Below are 22,646 nucleotides of genomic sequence, written 5' to 3'. Positions count from 1 at the left end.
ATGTAGAATAACAGTCAGATTAGCACTGGCCAGGTAAACAGATGTAACAGCCTCCCCCTCTCTGATGTAGAATAACAGTCAGGTTAGCACTGGCCAGGTAAACAGATGTAACAGCCTCCTCCTCTCTGATGTAGAATAACAGTCAGATTAGCACTGGCCAGGTAAACAGATGTAACAGCCTCCTCCTCTCTGATGTAGAATAACAGTCAGATTAGCGCTGGCCAGGTAAACAGATGTAACAGCCTCCTCCTCTCTGATGTAGAATAACAGTCAGATTAGCACTGGCCAGGTAAACAGATGTAACAGCCTCCTCCTCTCTGATGTAGAATAACAGTCAGGTTAGCACTGGCCAGGTAAACAGATGTAACGGCCTCTCCCTCTCTGATGTAGAATAACAGTCAGATTAGCACTGGCCAGGTAAACAGATGTAACAGCCTCTCCCTCTCTGATGTAGAATAACAGTCAGATTAGCACTGGCCAGGTAAACAGATGTAACAGCCTCTCCCTCTCTGATGTAGAATAACAGTCAGATTAGCACTGGCCAGGTAAACAGATGTAACAGCCTCCTCCTCTCTGATGTAGAATAACAGTCAGATTAGCACTGGCCAGGTAAACAGATGTAACAGCCTCCCCCTCTCTGTTGTAGAATAACAGTCAGATTAGCGCTGGCCAGGTAAACAGATGTAACAGCCTCCTCCTCTCTGATGTAGAATAACAGTCAGATTAGCGCTGGCCAGGTAAACAGATGTAACAGCCTCCTCCTCTCTGATGTAGAATAACAGTCAGATTAGCACTGGCCAGGTAAACAGATGTAACAGCCTCCTCCTCTCTGATGTAGAATAACAGTCAGATTAGCACTGGCCAGGTAAACAGATGTAACAGCCTCCCCCTCTCTGTTGTAGAATAACAGTCAGATTAGCACTGGCCAGGTAAACAGATGTAACAGCCTCCTCCTCTCTGATGTAGAATAACAGTCAGATTAGCACTGGCCAGGTAAACAGATGTAACAGCCTCCTCCTCTCTGATGTAGAATAACAGTCAGATTAGCACTGGCCAGGTAAACAGATGTAACAGCCTCCTCCTCTCTGATGTAGAATAACAGTCAGATTAGCACTGGCCAGGTAAACAGATGTAACAGCCTCCTCCTCTCTGATGTAGAATAACAGTCAGATTAGTGCTGGCCAGGTAAACAGATGTAACAGCCTCCTCCTCTCTGATGTAGAATAACAGTCAGATTAGCACTGGCCAGGTAAACAGATGTAACAGCCTCCTCCTCTCTGATGTAGAATAACAGTCAGATTAGCCTGGCCAGGTAAACAGATGTAACCGCCTCCTCCTCTCTGATGTAGAATAACAGTCAGATTAGCACTGGCCAGGTAAACAGATGTAACGGCCTCCTCCTCTCTGATGTACAATAACAGTCAGATTAGCACTGGCCAGGTAAACAGATGTAATGGCCTCCTCCTCTCTGATGTACAATAACAGTCAGATTAGCACTGGCCAGGTAAACAGATGTAACGGCCTCTCCCTCTCTGATGTAGAATAACAGTCAGATTAGCACTGGCCAGGTAAACAGATGTAACAGCCTCCTCCTCTCTGATGTAGAATAACAGTCAGATTAGCACTGGCCAGGTAAACAGATGTAACAGCCTCCTCCTCTCTGATGTAGAATAACAGTCAGATTAGCACTGGCCAGGTAAACAGATGTAACGGCCTCCTCCTCTCTGATGTAGAATAACAGTCAGATTAGCACTGGCCAGGTAAACAGATGTAACAGCCTCTCCCTCTCTGATGTAGAATAACAGTCAGATTAGCACTGGCCAGGTAAACAGATGTAACAGCCTCCTCCTCTCTGATGTAGAATAACAGTCAGGTTAGCACTGGCCAGGTAAACAGATGTAACGGCCTCCTCCTCTCTGATGTAGAATAACAGTCAGATTAGCACTGGCCAGGTAAACAGATGTAACAGCCTCCTCCTCTCTGATGTAGAATAACAGTCAGATTAGCACTGGCCAGGTAAACAGATGTAACAGCCTCCTCCTCTCTGATGTAGAATAACAGTCAGATTAGCACTGGCCAGGTAAACAGATGTAACAGCCTCCTCCTCTCTGATGTAGAATAACAGTCAGATTAGCACTGGCCAGGTAAACAGATGTAACAGCCTCCCCCTCTCTGATGTAGAATAACAGTCAGATTAGCACTGGCCAGGTAAACAGATGTAACAGCCTCCTCCTCTCTGATGTAGAATAACAGTCAGATTAGCACTGGCCAGGTAAACAGATGTAACAGCCTCCTCCTCTCTGATGTAGAATAACAGTCAGATTAGCACTGGCCAGGTAAACAGATGTAACAGCCTCCTCCTCTCTGATGTAGAATAACAGTCAGATTAGCACTGGCCAGGTAAACAGATGTAACAGCCTCCCCCTCTCTGATGTAGAATAACAGTCAGATTAGCACTGGCCAGGTAATCAGATGTAACAGCCTCCTCCTCTCTGATGTAGAATAACAGTCAGATTAGCACTGGCCAGGTAAACAGATGTAACAGCCTCCTCCTCTCTGATGTAGAATAACAGTCAGATTAGCACTGGCCAGGTAAACGGATGTAATGGCCTCCTCCTCTCTGATGTAGAATAACAGTCAGATTAGCACTGGCCAGGTAAACAGATGTAACAGCCTCTCCCTCTCTGATGTAGAATAACAGTCAGATTAGCACTGGCCAGGTAAACAGATGTAACAGCCTCCTCCTCTCTGATGTAGAATAACAGTCAGATTAGCACTGGCCAGGTAAACAGATGTAACAGCCTCCTCCTCTCTGATGTAGAATAACAGTCAGATTAGCACTGGCCAGGTAAACAGATGTAACAGCCTCCTCCTCTCTGATGTAGAATAACAGTCAGGTTAGCACTGGCCAGGTAAACAGATGTAACAGCCTCCTCCTCTCTGATGTAGAATAACAGTCAGATTAGCACTGGCCAGGTAAACAGATGTAACGGCCTCCTCCTCTCTGATGTAGAATAACAGTCAGATTAGCACTGGCCAGGTAAACAGATGTAACAGCCTCCTCCTCTCTGATGTAGAATAACAGTCAGATTAGCACTGGCCAGGTAAACAGATGTAACGGCCTCCCCCTCTCTTGCATTCTCTATGGGCTCTATATGTGCACTAACGTGCTTTCATCCTAGGTAACGTAACTGGTGCGTTCACATGCTGTAGGAAGTCCTTCCGGCATGTACAAACAACATGGACCCTAAAGCTACAACTGGAGGCAATATGAGGGAAGTTTGATGTGGAGAGCAGAGGGGTGCTGACCAGGTTACTGTCTGTGTGTTTCTGTAATCTACTCTGTATCAAAGAGAGGAAATCTCTGCACAACCGTGTACGTCAGGTCCGTCGGAGAAGCAGGGTCAGTTGAAGAGGAAGACTCCCGCACTCTGACTTCACTTAAATAAGACTTTTATTCAATATAATGCAACGTTTCGGTCAGGCGACCTTCATAAGCCATATGCCAGATGAAGGTCGCTAATCTGTAGACCCAACATGTTCTTACTCCGAACTCGTACCAGAGCCCCGCTTTCTCACGCGCCTTGTGCGTTTGAGATAATGCGTTCCGGAGCCTTCTGCGTTTGAGGTAACGCGTCCCCGAGCCTTGTGCGTTTGAGGCAACGCGTCCCGGAGCCTTGTGCGTTTGAGATAACGCGTCCCGGAGCCTTGTGTGTTTGAGGCAACGCGTCCCGGAGCCTTGTGCGTTTGAGATAACGCGTCCCGGAGCCTTGTGCGTTTGAGATAACGCGTCCCGGAGCCTTGTGCGTTTGAGATAACGCGTCCCGGAGCCTTGTGCGTTTGAGATAATGCATCCCGGAGCCTTGTGCGTTTGAGATAATGCGTTCCGGAGCCTTGTGCGTTTGAGATAATGCGTTCCGGAGCCTTGTGCATTTGAGGCAACGCGTCCCGGAGCCTTGTGCGTTTGAGATAACGCGTCCCGGAGCCTTGTGCGTTTGAGATAATGCATTCCGGAGCCTTGTGCGTTTGAGGCAACGCGTCCCGGAGCCTTGTGCGTTTGAGGCAACGCGTCCCGGAGCCTTGTGCGTTTGAGATAATGCGTTCCGGAGCCTTGTGCGTTTGAGATAATGCGTTCCGGAGCCTTGTGCGTTTGAGATAATGCGTTCCGGAGCCTTGTGAATTTGAGGCAACACGTCCCGGAGCCTTGTGCGTTTGAGGCAACGCGTCCCGGAGCCTTGTGCGTTTGAGATAATGCGTTCCGGAGCCTTGTGCTTTTGAGGTAACGCGTGCCTCAGTACCGTTGTGTCATGGTACATATGCGAATGGTGTGGGGGCTCCACAGGTTGGGTTTAGGCATTGGGTAGGTGATCTTAGGGTTAGGCATGACGGGGGAGGGTTAGGGTTAGGCATTGGGTAGGTGATCTTAGGGTTAGGCATGACGGGGGAGGGTTAGGGTTAGGCATTGGGTAGGTGATCTTAGGGTTAGGCATGACGGGGGAGGGTTAGGGTTAGGCATTGGGTAGGTGATCTTAGGGTTAGGCATGACGGGGGAGGGTTAGGGTTAGGCATTGGGTAGGTGGCCTTAAGCCCCCCACACATGATCCACAGTAAAACAGCTCTGTGCCCACTGTACCGTTCTTCTCTATGGGGAGAGCTGTACCTCCCAACTATGCAGCAGCGACCACCGTGTGCTGAGGTCAAAGTTCAAATTGTTTAAACTTTGACCTACTTATGAGCATGTGAAGGCAGCTCTAGGGTTAGGCATTGGGTAGGTGGTCTTAGGGTTAGGGTCTGGACATGATGGGGGCTTAGGGTTAGGGTCTCCCGGGGAGATCCAGGGTCTTCAAGCACCAAGCCCAAGCCCCTAACCCAAAACCAAGGAGAGAGAGGGTCCCCTCTTCCCAACTGGTTCTGGACGATGAGCCCGACGGCATACTTGACCTTTGCCTGAACCCACAGATGCATAGCGCTTATTAATGGTTTGCCCGTGGTGCGTTAGCTTAGTGGCAGGCTAGCTCAAACACACAGGCGCGTTAGCTCAAAAACACAGGCGCGTTAGCTCAAACGCACAGGCGCGTTAGCTCAAACACACAGGCGCGTTAGCTCAAAAGCACAGGCGCGTTAGCTCAAACGCACAGGCGCGTTAGCTCAAGCGCACAGGCGCGTTGGCTCAAAAGCACAGGCGCGTGACAAAGCATGGCTCTGGTAAGAGTTGGGAGTGAGAAGAGGCTGGTAGGCCATATGATTCAGAAGGTAGTAGTAGGCCTACTTCTAGTAGCTAGGGTGTGGAGTTGCTTGATTTAGGGCTGGAGTGGACAATATTATTGTTTATTGTCTTTCATTGGCATCATATCGTGGTGATATACAGATTTATTAATATCTTTGGCCTCTCCACAGTGTGAGGTGTCCCCCCCCCCCCCCCCCCCCCCCCCCCCACACACACACACTGTAATTCAATCAGCCCACCAGTCAACGTTGGTGAAATATGATCTGTAATGGAGGGCTGTTAACAGCTAGGGGGATCAGATAACTTGATGTAACCGAGGCCCCAAAATGGCCGCCGTCGCCTGGCGCCATTCTGGCTCTCATCGCCTCTTCTGATTCAATCTGTGGGAGAGCGAGGGGCAATGGAGCGAGAGTCCCGTCTGGATCCGACCTGCGACCTGCTGTCAGGGTCCAGAAATGACGCCTTTATTATAGATCTTTACTTTCTATCTGGATTGGAAGAAGGAAAAACAGATCACGTTTATTTTCTGATTCTATGATTAGATTTTTACAGATTTATTTTAATCACATTTGTCTATTAAATTACTATTTACATTAGAATACTGTAAAATCATAAATTTGATTGTATGCTTTGTTTCTCCATGTGTTTTTTCTACCCATGGATATTTTTTAGAAGACAACCTCTCTCTCTCTCTCTCTCTCTCTCTCTCTCTCTCTCTCTCATCTAAAAGTTGCTTGGATGTTTTTTTTAAGATGATGAATTTGGTTTTCTCTGAATCTTTTTAACACATTTTTACAAACACTAACACTCTTTTGTTTATTTGTTTATTCTTGCCATGTTTCTTGTAGTTAGTATGAAATATGCGACTCTGCTGCCAATATGTGACCACAAAATAGGCTATTTTTATCAATGAAATCTATGCCTATCTATCTATCTAATCTATATTTTTTTATTGATAGCCTATTATAGGAATGATTACATCAGTCCGACCAAACACATCATCGGATCATTATTATTCATTGAGCCTAAATGGTCTAAATACGCCTACGGATTTTGGAAATTTAGACTGAGATAGATTACACATTACTTCCACTGGCAAAAAAGACATGCAGGTTTTATTGAGTTTATTGAGAAGGTGTTCTGAAGCTGCTGTAGGATCATACATGGAGGCAGAAAGAAATGACTGAATAAAAGCGGTAACTTTAGATAGTCATTCGGGAACAGACTAATAATATCCAACGCGGATTTTGATTCTGACATACCGTAAATTCCGGACTATAAGGCGCACCGGTCTATAAGCCGCACCTTCAAAGTTGACTATTTTTTTCTTATATAAGCCGCACCGGTCTATAAGCCGCGGGTGTTTTGATGTTTAATTACCATATGTAAGGCTTCGTGCACAGAGGGGATTGTCGGGAAAGAGATGGCTGTTTGGGGAAGCTCCCATTTATTAACATTTCAACAAAACAAAAGTCAGGTCACTAATCCCCAGACAAAATCACACATTGTGAGATGCTTAAAAATCACCATCGGCGGGAGCTTTATCCAGATGCTGTGCAGCCAAGAACACAAGTGAAATTCGTTCTCTCGTGACCTGTGGTTCTCAACGTGATGGACGATTCACCTTTCTTGTTAACAGTCCTAGTGAGAGGCAGGTCGAACGTCAAAGGCACTTCATCCATATTTATGATCTGCTCCGGTCCGATGGAATATTCCTTGATCTTTCTTTGTGTGAATTCGCCGAAGTTTGTAATTTTCTCCTGGTAGTCGGGAGGGAGTTGCTGACACAGTCGTCCGCGCCCTGACGGACAGTCCCTTTCGTCTCGGGTTTGTGCATGATCCTTTGCTGCTGCTGCTGTTGTTGTTGTTCCTGTCTCGCTACTGTCTCAGACATGGCTTTCAGGCTCAATCGCCGCCATCGTCGTAACACAGCCAGTTCTCCATCTTTTGAAGCATGATGTTAGATTACAACGAGCTAGTTGTGTGGCTTAGCCTTCCAAAATGTTGCTGTTAGTTTTTTAGAATGTAATACATAGAATTGGGAATGTTACATTCAATTTCATTCAGACTGTCTTTCAGGCTCAATCGCTGCCTTTTTCCCCCCGGAGCGAGGGAGGAGGGAGGGTGTTTTACCGTACTGGCTGAGAGAGAGTAGTGGCACAGTGCTCCAATCAGGTCGCGAGGCACATTTTTTGCAACATCATCCAATCAGGGTCTCGCTCTCATAATGTCTGTCTTGCTCTCGTTCTGCCTCATACCAACATCCATAGATTTTGGAGGTTCCCGAGTGGCCGTTTGCTGGAAAAATCCATAGATAAGCCGCACCGTTATATAAGCCGCAGGGGCCAAAAAAGGCCAAAAAACGGGAAAAAAGCCGCGGCTTATAGTCCGGAATTTACGGTACATAGTAAAGCTCTGCTAATTAATACACTTTGATCTGCGCTTTGAATGAATGAGGAAATAGGCGTGTCTGACGCTGTAAAATCTGAAGCTGTCCATATTGCATTGTGATTGGCTAGTTGTTAAAAACCACGCCTCTTTCGTGGGCACGAGCTCATGTGCACGAGCATTTTAATGTGCACGAGCTCAGAGCTGGATGGGGAAATCCTAAATTGACAGAACCAGCTGATAACCACCTTCGTTGTATTGTTTAGCTGGATTGCGATTGTCTGGTTAAGTCAAACTTAATCCTGATCCTGGATCTGTTTATCCTTCATTCGTGGTATGGGCCCCAGAAAACAAGGAGGCTTGGTACTAAGATATGAGCTAATCTACTTATCAAACAGAGGGGATAGAAATACAAACAAATGCCTGTCTCCAATATAACCAATAAAGGCCTGGTACTCTCTGCAGCTGAGCTAAATAAAGGCCTGGGCCAATATTATAGGAAATATGGCAGTGATACTCAACTTGCGATGAGGCTCGCGGGCACCCCCTGTGTGGCCCGCGATGGAATTGCAAAAAAAAAAAAAAAATGTACAGTGCACCTGAACGCAAAAGGCAATATACCCGCTGAATAAGTGTCCAAATGTCATTCTGGCCAATACTCCACTTCTGTTACTGTCTGTACTTCTGCATTTCAGTCTGGAATATGGAATATCTTTCAATAATCTATGATTTAGCTGCTAAAATGTCAAATACCGCCGTCTGCTCGCTACCCAGGCACTTATGTATGTACTTAACCTAACTAACTATCCGGTGTGCACAACATTGTCAGACTAAACTCCGGCTGACACCCCAAAAACCTACAATCCGCTACAGAAAAATGTATATTGTTTGTTTATTAACTGGCCCCTGGCCTTCTATCATTTCACGAAAGTGGCCCCCGGGCAAAGCAAGTTGAGTATCCCTGAAATACGGTAATCAACATTCTCCTGCAGCCCCAGCTCATAATATTGATGGTGCGTCTGTCCAGAAAACTACTTGTTGTTTATGGTGGATTATTATTTTGATATTGTGTTGGCAATTCTTTTTGACACCTTTATTTACAGCTGTTAAGACTACAACGTTACTGCATTCATAGGAAACCATGGTGCTGCTTGGTTTTCGCTCAATCTGTTGTTTTTTTCCAGCTGTTTAAATCACTACAGTATTTTACACAATATCATGTGCTTTTGTCTCTTTTGTTGTATGTTGACCTCCACCACACACACAACCATGCCACACTGCCCCCTACAGGATGCTAACAGAGTTTATCAGTATAGGGAACCTGCAGGTGCTGAGAAGCTTTAGAGTGCTGAGAGCGCTGAAAACGATCTCAGTCATCCCAGGTAAGGCCTTTCTCTCCACTAGGGGGCGACGCACAAACCACACCTCCTCATCGCACCGTCGTCCTGAACGTCCCTCTCTTGTCCCGTCAAAAGCTCTGCCATGTCTTGCAGCGTCAGTCCCCGCCCACTGCCTTACTTTCTGCCCAATCACGGGTCACGGCTGTCAGCGCCTGACCCTCTTTAAACCAAGGAGCCGACAAAGAAGGAAACGTCGGGCACGTCCGAGCTGAGAGCGAGAGACTGGTGCTGCAGCAGTTTGTGCTGTAGCAGCTGGGAGGTCCGTACATGAGTGTTTGTCTGAGATTCTGCCTTGACATCGTGTGATTTGCTTTACTGGCAAATGTTTTTGCTGTTTTTATAGTAAATTCTGACTGTCGACGTATTTTTCCTCGATCGTTTTGATGCGAGTTGTTGAGTTTTGGAGATATCGGCCATAGTGGTCTGCCTTCTCTCAGATACAATGGAACTGGATGGCACTCGGCTTGTGGTGCTCAATAAAAAAAAGTATAATAATAACAACAACAATAATAATAATACTAATAATAAAAAAAAACTGCAATGTCTCTTTCCAGAAATTATGGCCCGGTTACTCAAAATAATCTACAGATCTTCGTGTGAGCAGTTTCATTTTGGATATTTTCTTGCGGCCGAAGACCGGTTAAATAATAGTCAACACTTCTGATGAAAACAACTACATTATAGCTAGTAAACCGAATAAGAGCAGTAAGATGTGTTTCAACATCAGAAGAGTCCAACACTAAAGTATGGACTTCCCTTCCACTACAATACAATAGGCTACTATAAAGTTCCTTGTCAGAACACTCATGAATGGCTCTGAGGTGCCTAACGTATCCTTCTTTATCGGTTCCTTGGCTTTACTGTTGTTGTCTGAGCCGGGCTCTCTGCATTGTGCCTCTCTCTGTCTCTCTCTCTCTCTCTCTCTCTGTCTCTCATGCTCTCTCTCTCTCTCTCTCTCTCCCCTCTGTCAGCTGTGTGTTGTTCAGTGTGGTCATACCCTTCTGTGTGTTTGTTTTGTGCCTCTCTGTCTCCCGGCTTGTTGCAGATATGTGACTGAGTTTGTGGACCTGGGTAATGTGTCAGCCTTAAGGACGTTCAGGGTGCTGAGAGCGCTCAAAACCATCTCGGTCATCCCAGGTGAGGAAGCCAACGCAGGGGAGTGAATATCAAACGCACCCTTCCTGCCCGAAACTCTGGAAGAACTAAATGATTGGCTGCCTGAAAACTCACACTGCATACTACCTACCAAATAGTATGCAATATGCTACGATTAGCATAAGCTACCAAAACACATACTATGTATTAGATAGTATGCAGATGGAATACGTTGCTTTCTTGCTGATCTGATTGGTTGTGAGTGGACATCAGAGGTTTACCCAATGACACATTTTGACAAAGGATTCTTGGCAGAAAGCCGAACAATGATATGGGATGCTGTCTAAGTAAAGAAAAGAGCTTTAAACGCTATTTTACTTTCAGTGCATATTATTCTTAAATGAGTTCTTGAATGGATTTTTGGTAACACTTTACAATGGCCTCATTCCAGTGTATTAACCAGAGTATTAAGTGATCAAATAGAACTACACATAATAGCATTATTAAGTTCCAACTTAAGTAAATATATAATTAGATAATAGATTTTATCCCTGAGGGGTAATTGGGTTCAGCAATTCCTGCAGCAAAGGATAAAGGTGTAGGTTGGTCAACAAAGAGTAAATCAGGTAATAAAGAGAGAGTGTGTGTGTGTGTGTGTGTGTGTGTGTGTGTGAGTGAGTGTGAGTGTGAGTAAGTAAAATGTTTCTTTTACTATTGCTAGAAGATAATTAGCATTAGCATGGCTACTGGCAGATTTACAAATACAGGTGTAACAAGAGAATCAGCCGAGCACAGGGACTTGATGTGCAAAATGTGCAAACATGCATTTGTTAATTTGCATATTTTAACAGTTTTGACAGCTAGGATACAATCATAAGAAGATTCTCCATGTTAGGCTACTACTGTAAGACAGTACTAGCACCGAGCTAACAAAATATTATAGTACTTTTCCATACAAGTAATAGGTTAATACGATGCAACAAGGCCATTTCTAAGTTTTAGCCTACATATTTCTTTTTGTGGATCAGTCAAATCCTTGGATTCAAGCCTCATTATGTCAAAAAGAAAGTTGTTTTATTTTATAATTTGATTGATTTGATTGTATGAAAAGGTATATTAACCTTAAAGAAATACTTAATTATTTTGACATATAATCTGGTTATTTTTCTTCACTGCAGTTGTCACATTGTGAGGAAAAGGTTTCCAAGTTTCTGTAAAAATTACTTAACATTGTTATTAGCTACTCATGGAAGCTAAGACTGCTAGCCATGATGCTAATAATGCTAACAAGCCATTTTTATGCGATACTTAAAACAAATGAAGAAACTCTTTTTGTCCACCATGTGACAAATATCTTGTGAAAAAATAATAATAAAAAATTACGTTTTTCTTTAAACTCTGGTTAGCCTCTGTATGTTTCCACTCTGCATGTTAGCACGCAGCAGTAACCGCGCTGTTAGCATATCTTTATCATGCAATAGCTACATAGCATGGTAGTGGCATGTTATAACCATGTCTTAAACATGTTATAACTGCATCATCAACACAGTAGCAGCAATATGATAACAGTGTCGTAGGCATGTTATAACTGCAGCTATGACCATAACCATGCTAATCATTCATTAGCTTACAGATGCTGCCATTGTAACAAGAAAGTTTTGGATGCGAGATGGAAATGTTCATCAAATCGTTGGGTGGTGTCTGTTTTCAATGAATTAACTAAAGCGACAAGAAAAATCCAAACATTTGTTTTGTTTCTTTAATTGAATTTGGTAAATTTGGCTTTCCACAGTCAGCTTGTCTGCAGTTGTTGTCTTTTGTTCCTGTTGTCCTCACCATATGTTCCTGTGTGTGTGCACGTGTGTGTGTGCGTGTGTGTGTGTGTCTTTGTGTGTGTGATTTTGTTGGTGGCGAAGAGCTTTTTTTCCACAGTGACCAGTTTGAAAAATGTACAGTTGCTGTCAGATGAAAACCTTGAATTACCAAATAATCTGTTTTATCAGGAATGATTGAATGAATGAATGCAGCTTTTACCATGAGTGTTTGGGTGGTTTCTGTTGGAAGAAACTCTTAAATACCAAATTTGGAGAGAAGAGGTTTTCACCCAACAGCACTTGTCTCTTTCCGTTCTCAAATGTTCTTTCTGTAATCTTTTCACTGCAACTTAATCTACGGTATACTTATGAATGGAGCATGAAATACAGTATAAATGATTAAATGGTTTACGACTGGTTGCTGAGACATGGACACGCCAACTGCAACCAATTGAAAGCAAACAGCTTCCAATACATATTGCATGGCTAATCCTTCCCGAACAATTTGGTACAGTTTCACCCCAAAATACAAAGTATGTTTTGTCATCCCTTCGTCATTTCCTCTCTTCTCCGTTAAAGTAGACACAATTTAATCAAACTTCAAATTTGATCAATCTTAATTTCAGAAAAATGTGTTTGAGAACGCAGGATAAGGCCTAATCCATGTCGAGGAAACTGGTCTGAAGGAACCATGGTGCATAAAGATGGCTGCCGTCTGCTTTGACGCTATAACCTGGGTCACATTTCTGTGGTTTTGGTCTGGAAAGTACTGTTATCTGACAGTAATGTATGAGCTAATACATCTTTGGGGTCTTGCGTATTAATTTATTAGATAACACTTTTGGGTAACCTCGTGGACTAGACTTGGGTTTGCACAGAAATACTTGGGGGTTTCGGGTTGATGAGGGAGGAGGATGATGTCAGTTCAGGAGGCCGCCATCTTTTACACACCCGATCCACTGATTAGCTGAATGAAGGCGTGGGCCGTTTCTCAATAAGGGTTCTTGTGTGTTCTTGCGTTCTTGTGTCCCTGTGAAACGTCATCAGTCGCAGCCCAAGTACTGTTCCAATACAAAGTTCACATTTCGCCAAGAACGCTTAAAATTCCCGGATGTGTTCTCGACACGCCCACTTTACCGAGGATGCTCTGGGTGGTGACTTGTGTCAACTTGGCAAGGCAGATATCCCAGCATGCATTTCGGAAGCAGAGGCAGAACACAGCAGAGAAGACGCCATAAGCTCCGGAAAGTTTTTTACAATTTAAAGTTTTTATTTCATCACTAAATTAATTTCTGATGACTTTTGATGCCTACAAGCAGGGTAGTAGGTTTCAATAAGTGCCACTTTACGAACATTTATGGCAAAAAATGGCAAAAAGTTCCAGAGCACAATTGGCTGCATCTACATCAGCTGAGCTTTTTATTTGTGTAGTACTGCAGGTGGCCTCTGCACTGGTATTGCGCAATACCCTCAAGAACGCATCGTCTCAATCTGCCAACAGCGTCATGTGTGCTTGTGACCTATCAAGTTCATTCTTCCAAGAACGACTAGCAAGAACGTTCTCCCCAAGAACACAAGAACAAGAATGCATTCTTGGTATTGAGAAACGGCCTTGGACTGGTTCCAGTCTGATATATTTGGGACCCAACATGGAGAAGCAGCCACATTATGGGGGACGTTTGGTTTTTCATAGATGATTCTTCTGTGGCGTTTTAACCCTCCTCTATGTTAAAATTAACAGAAATCTCTTAGGTTTGGAGTCAAATTCACCCAAGTAATATTACACTTTAGAAAATAACCAGGTAACACATAGCAGTTAGTCAATAATGAGGGGGAGGGAAGTAATAACATGTAAATTAGTCATCAAAACAATATTTTAGACACTAGAGAGCAGAAAGGAGCTCATTGGCAGAAAATCTTGACGTGAGATAAAACTGTCTTGTTAGACCCCTAAACTACGGGGAAAAAATTGCAAGGGAAAGTTCCCTCAGTTATCAGTCAAAACAAAGGAAGAAAATGTGTAAAACCAGAGCTGTAGCAGAGCCCTGCTTTGTCACGCCCCTTGTGCGTTGGAGGTAACGCGTGTGGGGTCACGCAGCGGGTAAAATTATGCCCTGGTACTCCACAGGTTGGGTTTAGGCATTGGGTAGGTGGTCTCAGGGTTAGGGTTAGGCATTGAGTCCAGTCAAGCCAGTCCTAGAACGGAGCTCCGTGGGGGCCACGTGGCAGCGTGCTTTTCATCCATGTAAATAGACAGTTTTTTCCCCGTTTTCGACCCATATCGTCATAATCTGATCCATTCTCCCACGGGCTCTCCCGGGGGAGAGCCCCTCCATTCTCCATTCCCCCTCTATTCTTCCCGGATCCCATTTCCTCCTGTCGGGTCCCGCGAGACTTTCCTGCCGCTGGCCTGTGGACTGACTTGACGTGAGTTGTGTCTCACTGACCCGACAGGCGGAAAAAAATGGGATGCCTGTAACTACCGCTGAAAAGAGCCCAGGGGAGAATAGCAGTCTGATGGTTCTTTAGGGATCAGTTTATGACGTTATGCGTCGAAAACGGGAATAAAACTGTCTATTTACATGGATTTACAATTAATGTGAGGAGAGGGGTCCAGGTTAAAAAAAAAAAAAATTCTCCTTTAACCAAAAAGCAGGGAGAGAGAGGGTCCCCTCTTCCAGGGAGAGAGAGGGTCCCCTCTTCCAGGGAGAGAGAGGGTCCCCTCTTCCAGGGAGAGAGAGGGTCCCCTCTTCCAGGGAGAGAGAGGGTCCCCTCTTCCCAGCTCCTTCAGGACCACGAGCCCGACGGCGTACCTGACCTTTTCCTGAACCCACAGATGGAGAGTGCTCTTTAACGGTGCGTTCCATAAAACGCACAAGGCGCAGAACAGAGCGGGGCTCTGGTACGAGTTCGGAGTCAGAACGTGCCGAAACGTGTCATCATGTTGCACTTTATGTTTACCAGTTTTAGGAGAAGCTGAAATCAAGCTGAAAAAATGATGCTAATCATGTTTTTAGAGATGTTGAGTGTTGAATGGGGTCCAAAATATTTATTTATTTGCACATAGTAAAATCAAGAACAAATGAAAGGAAACAAATGGATAAAACAATTGTGCAGGTAGAGAGGCCAGAAACCCTAATGGGCTTATACGAGGTCTCTTAACTAAGAAATTAAACCCAATATTAACAACTATTACATTCAATTAAACACAATAATAGGAGGCTTACAGATGTGATATTACCATACATAAGAGGAGACTATCTTAGAATGATTAATGATTGAATGAAAAGAAGTGCGTTTGAACTCTTTCTGAGGTGGAACGTGTGTGTGTACATGCGTGTGCTCCAGGCCTGAAGACCATCGTGGGTGCTCTGATCCAGTCGGTGAAGAAGCTGGCAGACGTGATGATCCTCACTGTGTTCTGCCTCAGCGTGTTCGCCCTGATCGGCCTGCAGCTCTTCATGGGGAACCTGCGGCAGAAGTGCGTGCGCAGCACGGCGCACTGCGTCAACGCCAGCCTGCCCCAAAACGCCTCCTTCATCTGCAACAACAAGACATGGACGTCACTCAAAGATTTCGTCAGCGACGAAGGTGAGCGGCTCGAACATGGCGGGAAACATAGAGTGCTGCAGGGATGACATCTTTTTGTATGATGACCCAGAAGTCCCTGCACTTCCTGGTGTCAAAGGCAATGGGATTTTTGTATGGGAATTTCGGTCTAAAATGTGACTGACCTTCCACAATATAGCAGCTGGTTGTTGGCGTTACTTGTTGGCAGAGGGTCTGTGGCGCTCGTACTCAGCGCATTTCCTCCTCAAACTCCCAACAGTAAAAAAAAGTTTTGCTTGTCACAAAGAAATAACACTCGTTTGACGACTTATTTGAGGGAATGTATTTATTTATGTTATCTATTACATCTGCTAACCTGTTGCTCTTTGAACAAGTCTGGATATTTATCGGCGAGATGTTTGGCCAAGCTGGACGTGATTGGCTCCCTTAGCCTGCAGCTTTGAAACATGGTTTACAGACGGGCTACAGTGTGTTGTGTCCGTGTGTCAGCAACGTAACGGTGGGAGGGGGCTGGAAGGATTACACCGGAGGAAGCGCCCATATTTCACGGGGTTCCCTACTGTGACTATGGGAACAATGATGACAGTAAAGTGTGTGTGTGTGTGTATGTGTGTGTGCGCGCGCGCGTGTGTGTGTATGTGTGTGTGCGCGCGTACGTGTGTGTGTGTGTGTGTATGTGTGTGCGCACGCGCGTACGTGCATGTGTGTGCGTGCGTGTGTGTGCATGTGTGTGTGCGCGTGTGTTACGTGCTGTGCTGGTGACTGATGTTCTCTAAATGGACTGGACAATGTCATGTTGTCACGGTAGTTACTACTGACGTCAATGAGGACACACACACACACACACACACACACACACAGAGACACACACATATATACACACACACACACACACACATATACACACACACATGTTGTCAGGGGCATGATTTGTCTAAAGGCCCACACAGCAGTTCAACAAGGCAGTTTCCAGGCACGTACAATAAGTGACAGACACACACATACACCACACACACACACACACACACACACACACACACACACACACACACACACACAGAGGCTGGGTGTTGTCATGGTTGCAGGTGGGGTTAATAAGGAAGTTGCGTGTCAGCAGCCTGTAAATCAGTTCATATTTACACTGACAATTTACACGTGTGTTGTTGAACCAGGAAAAAGCTTTTGATTGGGTCTGAGTCGGCCAATCCCTGTGCAGCGAGGGATAACACAAGCTTGTCCAAATAAGTTCATTTTGTCTAACCGAAGTTAATTAACTAAACTGTTCCTATAGAAAAGACTCGTAGTAGGTTAATTTGTGTCAATACCTGACCCTTTCGACTGCTGACTTCCTGCAGTCTTCTTCAGAGAGGTCACGTGATGTTGCGGTGACGTGTCATATGGCTGCTTTATGTGGGTTTGGCTAAACAACGTTGTCCTATTTCAGGGCGATTATATAGTTAAGCCATTGAGCCGTTGCTGTGCAGGCTGAGAGGCCGGCTCAGTGGTCTCGCACTGCCTGGGTCTTTAAATCCTGATCGTCCTCCTATTGTGTCTGCTTATGCAGACGACATGCATGTTTTTGTTACCAGTCAGGAGGATGTCCAATGCCTGCAGGATGCACTGTCCTGTATGAGAAGTCCTCATCTCTGCAGGATGCACTGTCCTGTATGAGAAGTCCTCATCTGCACCTGCAGGATGCACTGTCCTGTATGAGAAGTCCTCATCTGCACCTGCAGGATGCACTGTCCTGTATGAGAAGTCCTCACCTCTGCAGGATGCACTGTCCTGTATGAGAAGTCCTCATCTCTGCAGGATGCACTGTCCTGTATGAGAAGTCCTCACCTCTGCAGGATACACTGTCCTGTATGAGAAGTCCTCATCTCTGCAGGATGCACTGTCCTGTATGAGAAGTCCTCATCTCTGCAGGATGCACTGTCCTGTATGAGAAGTCCTCATCTCTGCAGGATGCACTGTCCTGTATGATAAGTCCTCATCTCTGCAGGATACACTGTCCTGTATGAGAAGTCCTCACCTCTGCAGGATACACTGTCCTGTATGAGAAGTCCTCACCTCTGCAGGATGCACTGTCCTGTATGATAAGTCCTCATCTCTGCAGGATGCACTGTCCTGTATGATAAGTCCTCATCTCTGCAGGATACACTGTCCTGTATGAGAAGTCCTCACCTCTGCAGGATACACTGTCCTGTATGAGAAGTCCTCACCTCTGCAGGATACACTGTCCTGTATGAGAAGTCCTCACCTCTGCAGGATACACTGTCCTGTATGAGAAGTCCTCATCTCTGCAGGATGCACTGTCCTGTATGAGAAGTCCTCACCTCTGCAGGATACACTGTCCTGTATGAGAAGTCCTCACCTCTGCAGGATGCACTGTCCTGTATGAGAAGTCCTCATCTCTGCAGGATACACTGTCCTGTATGAGAAGTCCTCACCTCTGCAGGATGCACTGTCCTGTATAGTCCTCACCTCTGCAGGATGCACTGTCCTGTATGAGAAGTCCTAATCTCTGCAGGATGCACTGTCCTGTATGAGAAGTCCTCATCTCTGCAGGATGCACTGTCCTGTATGAGAAGTCCTCATCTGCACCTGCAAACGGGGCAAAAAGTGAGGCTTTGCTGATGGGACAGTGGAGGGTTCAGGCAGTGCCCAGTCTGCCTGGAGGACCTGAGTGAGGGATCAGGCAGGGCCCAGTCTGCCTGGAGGACCTGAGTGAGGGATCAGGCAGTGCCCAGTCTGCCTGGAGGACCTGAGTGAGGGATCAGGCAGGGCCCAGTCTGCCTGGAGGACCTGAGTGAGGGATCAGGCAGGGCCCAGTCTGCCTGGAGGACCTGAGTGGGGGATCAGGCAGTGCCCAGTCTGCCTGGAGGACCTGAGTGGGGCATCAGGCAGGGCCCAGTCTGCCTGGAGGACCTGAGTGAGGGATCAGGCAGTGCCCAGTCTGCCTGGAGGACCTGAGTGAGGGATCAGGCAGTGCCCAGTCTGCCTGGAGGACCTGAGTGAGGGATCAGGCAGTGCCCAGTCTGCCTGGAGGACCTGAGTGAGGGCATCAGGCAGGGCCCAGTCTGCCTGGAGGACCTGAGTGGGGCATCAGGCAGGGCCCAGTCTGCCTGGAGGACCTGAGTGAGGGATCAGGCAGTGCCCAGTCTGCCTGGAGGACCTGAGTGAGGGATCAGGCAGTGCCTAGTCTGCCTGGAGGACCTGAGTGGGGGATCAGGCAGTGCCCAGTCTGCCTGGAGGACCTGAGTGGGGGAAGGAGGGGCTGGGAGCGCTGTGAGTCTTTTGGGCACTGAGGGCTTTCAAGTAAAGAACTGGGAGGCAGTGAAGGAGTCGGTTGTCTAAATGGAGATGGCTGCTGCCCCAGTTGTCATATATAGGTGAAGAGTTCTGGTTGCAAATAACTTGCTCGCCTTGAGTCTTTGGCACAGATTCAACGTACTGACACCACCAACAGGCCTGATAGAGGACATTCAGAGAGCCATCGTGGACTTCTTCTGGTCTGACAAGCACTGCATCTTAGCAGCAGCCCTCTGCCTACCTGTGGCTGAAGGCCTCTGCCTACCTGTGGCTGAAGGCCTCTGCCTACCTGTGGCTGAAGGCCTCTGCCTACCTGTGGCTGAAGGCCTCTGCCTACCTGTGGCTGAAGGCCTCTGCCTACCTGTGGCTGAAGGCCTCTGCCTACCTGTGGCTGAAGGCCTCTGCCTACCTGTGGCTGAAGGCCTCTGCCTACCTGTGGCTGAAGGCCTCGGTTGCTGCTGAGGAGAGCTGGCCGCTTGGGATACGACAAACAGCTCTTCCTGTTATCACCTGGGGATGTGGACACTGCTGGACTGTCACCTCGTTACAGCTCTGGCACATTTTAGACATCACACGTGCCACAGGTGAGACTCCGGGCATGTGGCTGCTTGAGGAACCCTTGTTCTTTAGTAACATTGTCAGGACTCAGACACTGCAGTCTGCCAGCCTGCGAGCCAGTCTCAGAGTGGCTGGCTGCACCAAACTGGGCCATCTGATGAAGGTGACGGCAACATCTACGGATGCCCGGAGAGTGAGCAGCAACATCATGTCAGTCAGGCTCGTCAGCAGAGTGGTGGGGGAAGCCTGTGCTCCTCAGCCACCATCACTGAGAACGTTTGTGGAAAACCGTACTGTGTGTGTGACAGGTGGAGTCGGGAGACCCAATACGGTTTCCCCACTTTGTTTATCTCCCCAGCTGTGGGGTGAGTGAGAGGAGGGAGAAGAACAGCTGCTGACTTTCACAACGCCTCACCTGGACACGTTTCAGGATGCTGGGAAGAAGGACATCTATCATACCTGTGTCAAGCTCCTGAATCTGGGCTCTTTGGTGGGAGTGAGAGAGTCGAGGTGGGCTGAGTTTCTTGGCGGTCCTTGTACAAGCTGCCCGTTGAGAAGCAGACAGCAGACCTCCAGTGGAAGGTTGTGCATGGTGCTATAGCTACGAACAGATACAAAGTGCATCTGGATCCAGAGCTGGGAGAGAGATGCTCTTTCTGTAGTCAGATTGAGACCCTGGCACATTTGTTTGTAGAATGCTGTCAGCACTTTTTGAACTCCTGCAAAGGTGCTTTCAGGGGTTCTGAGAGCGCTTTTCTTTTGGGATGTTTATTTTTGGCTCTAAATACAGTGCAAGAAAGAAGAGTGTCCATACACTGATGAACTTTCTGTCTGCTTCTGCCAAGTTGGCCATCTGGCTCACATGTACACGTAAGCATCGGACTCAGAATGCCGGCTGTCTGGAGCCGGTGAGGGGACTACTGAAGGCCCATTTGAGGGTGGAGTACGCCTTCTATAAGACAATGTGCTGGCCTTCAGCAATACATTAGCAATACATACACAGTTTGAAAACCAAAACCTCTCTCCTCTCCTCTCCCCTCCTCTCCCCTCCCCTCCCCTCCCCTCCTCTCCTCTCCTCTCTCCCCTCCTCTCTCCTCTCCCCTCCTCTCCCCTCCTCTCCTCTCCTCTCTCCTCTCCCCTCCTCTCCCCTCCCCTCCCCTCCTCTCCTCTCCTCTCTCCCCTCCTCTCTCCTCTCCCCTCCTCTCCCCTCCTCTCCTCCTCTCCCCTCCTCTCCCCTCCTCTCCCCTCCTCTCCTCTCCTCTCCTCCTCTCCCCTCCTCTCCTCCTCTCCCCTCCCCTCCTCTCCTCTCCCCTCCTCTCCTCTCCTCTCTCCTCCTCTCCCCTCCTCTCCTCTCCCCTCCTCTCCCCTCCTCTCTCCTCCTCTCCCCTCCCCTCCTCTCCTCTCCCCTCCCTTCCCCTCCCCTCCCCTCCTCTCTCCTCTCCTCCCCTCCCCTCCTCTCCTCTCCTCTCCCCTCCCCTCCCCTCCCCTCCCCTCCCCTCCCCTCCCCTCCTCTCCCCTCCCCTCCCCTCCTCTCCTCTCCCCTCCCTTCCCCTCCCCTCCCCTCCTCTCTCCTCCTCTCCTCTCCTCTCCTCTCCCCTCCCCTCCCTTCCCCTCCCCTCTCCTCTCCCCTCCCCTCCCCTCCCTTCCCCTCCCCTCTCCCCTCCCCTCCCCTCCCCTCCTCTCCTCTCCTCTCCCCTCTCCTCACCCCTTCTCTCCTCTCCCCTCCCCTCCTCTCCTCTCCCCTCGACTCCCCTCCTCTCCTCTCCCCTCCTCTCCTCTCCTCTTCACTTCCCATTTTTTTCAACTGAACCCAGAGTTAAATGAAGGAGAGAGAGAGAGAGAGAGAGAGAGAGAGAGAGAGAGAGAGTTGGGGCCATATGTGAATAAATGAGAGGTCAGCTCTCTCCTCCCTGTGTTGAGTCTCTCTGCCTGTTCCACAGTGTGGACAGACGGCTGATAAGACTGGAGAGTCAGTGTGTGTGTGTGTGTGTGTGTGTGTGTGCGTGCGTGCATGTGCGTGCGTGTGTTTGTGTGTGTGCGTGTGTTTGTGTGTCCATGTGGGTGTGTGTGTGTGTTTGTGTGTGTGTGTGTGCGCGTGTGTGTGTGCATGTGTGTGAGAGAGAGGCAGTTGAAGTGGTGTGGCGTCGTCATTGGCTGCGCTCAGCGAGCCTGTGTGACAGAGTGTTCCTCCACATGCTGTGCTGTTACTGTCTGATCACACCGTCACTTTGAGCTTCTGCTCAAATGATTTGTGTTTATTGTGTGTTTTGGTCAGAGTCAAATGTTCTATATGGTTCTACACAAACTAAACAATTAAATCAATCAACTAAAAAGTAAAAAAGAATTTGGAATTGCACTTCCTCAGTCCCATCAAGGACCATACAAAAGAAGGATAAGACAGCACGTCACAGTGTTCGGATTTTGCTTTGGGTCCAGTTGTATTGAAGTGAATGGGGCGAGCAGGCTTAAGTCCCACTATAAACCATCATACCTGTGTGGTTTCATCGCTGCTGGACAGAGCCGGTAAACATCACACCATCTGTTCTCTGATGCTTTATAGTGGGACTTACCCTGCCTGCCCCATTCACTTCAATACAACTGGACCCAAACAATGGCCCCCAATGCAAAATTCAAACGCCATTACGTGGGCGATGACTTTTCCTTCTTTTTTAGGTTCCTTGGGTCCCTCCCATGCAGCACCTGGAAGAGGCCAGAACTCCATGGCCAGAACTCCATGACTTAGGCACTGTGTGGGACAAACCAATGCAATTAAAGAGAGAGTCGCGCCAACGGAAGTCCAAAATGCTTGATCGTCACGTGACTCACGTGACGATCGACGAGCTCCATTCTAACTAGTTCCAAGGATAGTTCCAGGAAGCATGTGGCGGGCCATTTGAAAGTATAAAATAATGCTGATAATACACAATCTGTTTCTTTTCAACGTCTTATGCCAAGATCAGACTACACGATATTATTTTGTCTTTCACGATGTAATGTCACCATGTCATTCTGCCATAAATTCGTGACGTGCCTTGGCCGGGAGAGTTGCAACGCTACCAACTCTGACGCAGAACATCGGGAACGACCGGCGCCACTAGCAAGTCCATTTTCTCAGTGAAAAACAAAATCATAACTGATAACCTCACAGCATGAAAACATGACGGGCAGCACAGTGCAGCAGCAGAACATGAGAAATAGCCTATAGAGAGAGAGACTGCGGAGCGCGTCATCATTCAGAAGCCACGCCCAGAATGGGGGAAAACAAAAACTCCCGCCCCAATC

General features: G+C 47.2%; 2 protein-coding genes across 2 annotated transcripts in view; one reads left to right on the top strand and one right to left on the bottom strand.

Moving 5' to 3' along the window:
* LOC310798302 (NACHT, LRR and PYD domains-containing protein 3-like) overlaps positions 1-22,646 on the bottom strand; it is a gene marked incomplete at its 5' end in the record, with an annotated part of 621,920 nt that overhangs the window by 424,810 nt on the left and 174,464 nt on the right. The gene's annotated exons all lie outside the window — the stretch shown is intronic.
* The window catches only part of LOC310791018 (sodium channel protein type 5 subunit alpha-like), a gene marked incomplete at both ends in the record, with an annotated part of 128,805 nt that overhangs the window by 46,804 nt on the left and 59,355 nt on the right, over positions 1-22,646 (top strand). Inside the window, 2 exons of the mRNA XM_083652734.1 lie at positions 10,061-10,152; positions 15,273-15,515. Coding sequence (XP_083508860.1) covers positions 10,061-10,152; positions 15,273-15,515 — 335 coding nt within the window. The remainder of the gene's footprint in view (positions 1-10,060; positions 10,153-15,272; positions 15,516-22,646) is intronic.

This window comes from Poromitra crassiceps (genome assembly GCF_964638095.1).
Source record: "Poromitra crassiceps genome assembly, chromosome: 2".
Taxonomy (NCBI): domain Eukaryota; kingdom Metazoa; phylum Chordata; class Actinopteri; order Beryciformes; family Melamphaidae; genus Poromitra; species Poromitra crassiceps.
This window is presented reverse-complemented; position numbering and strand designations above follow the sequence as displayed.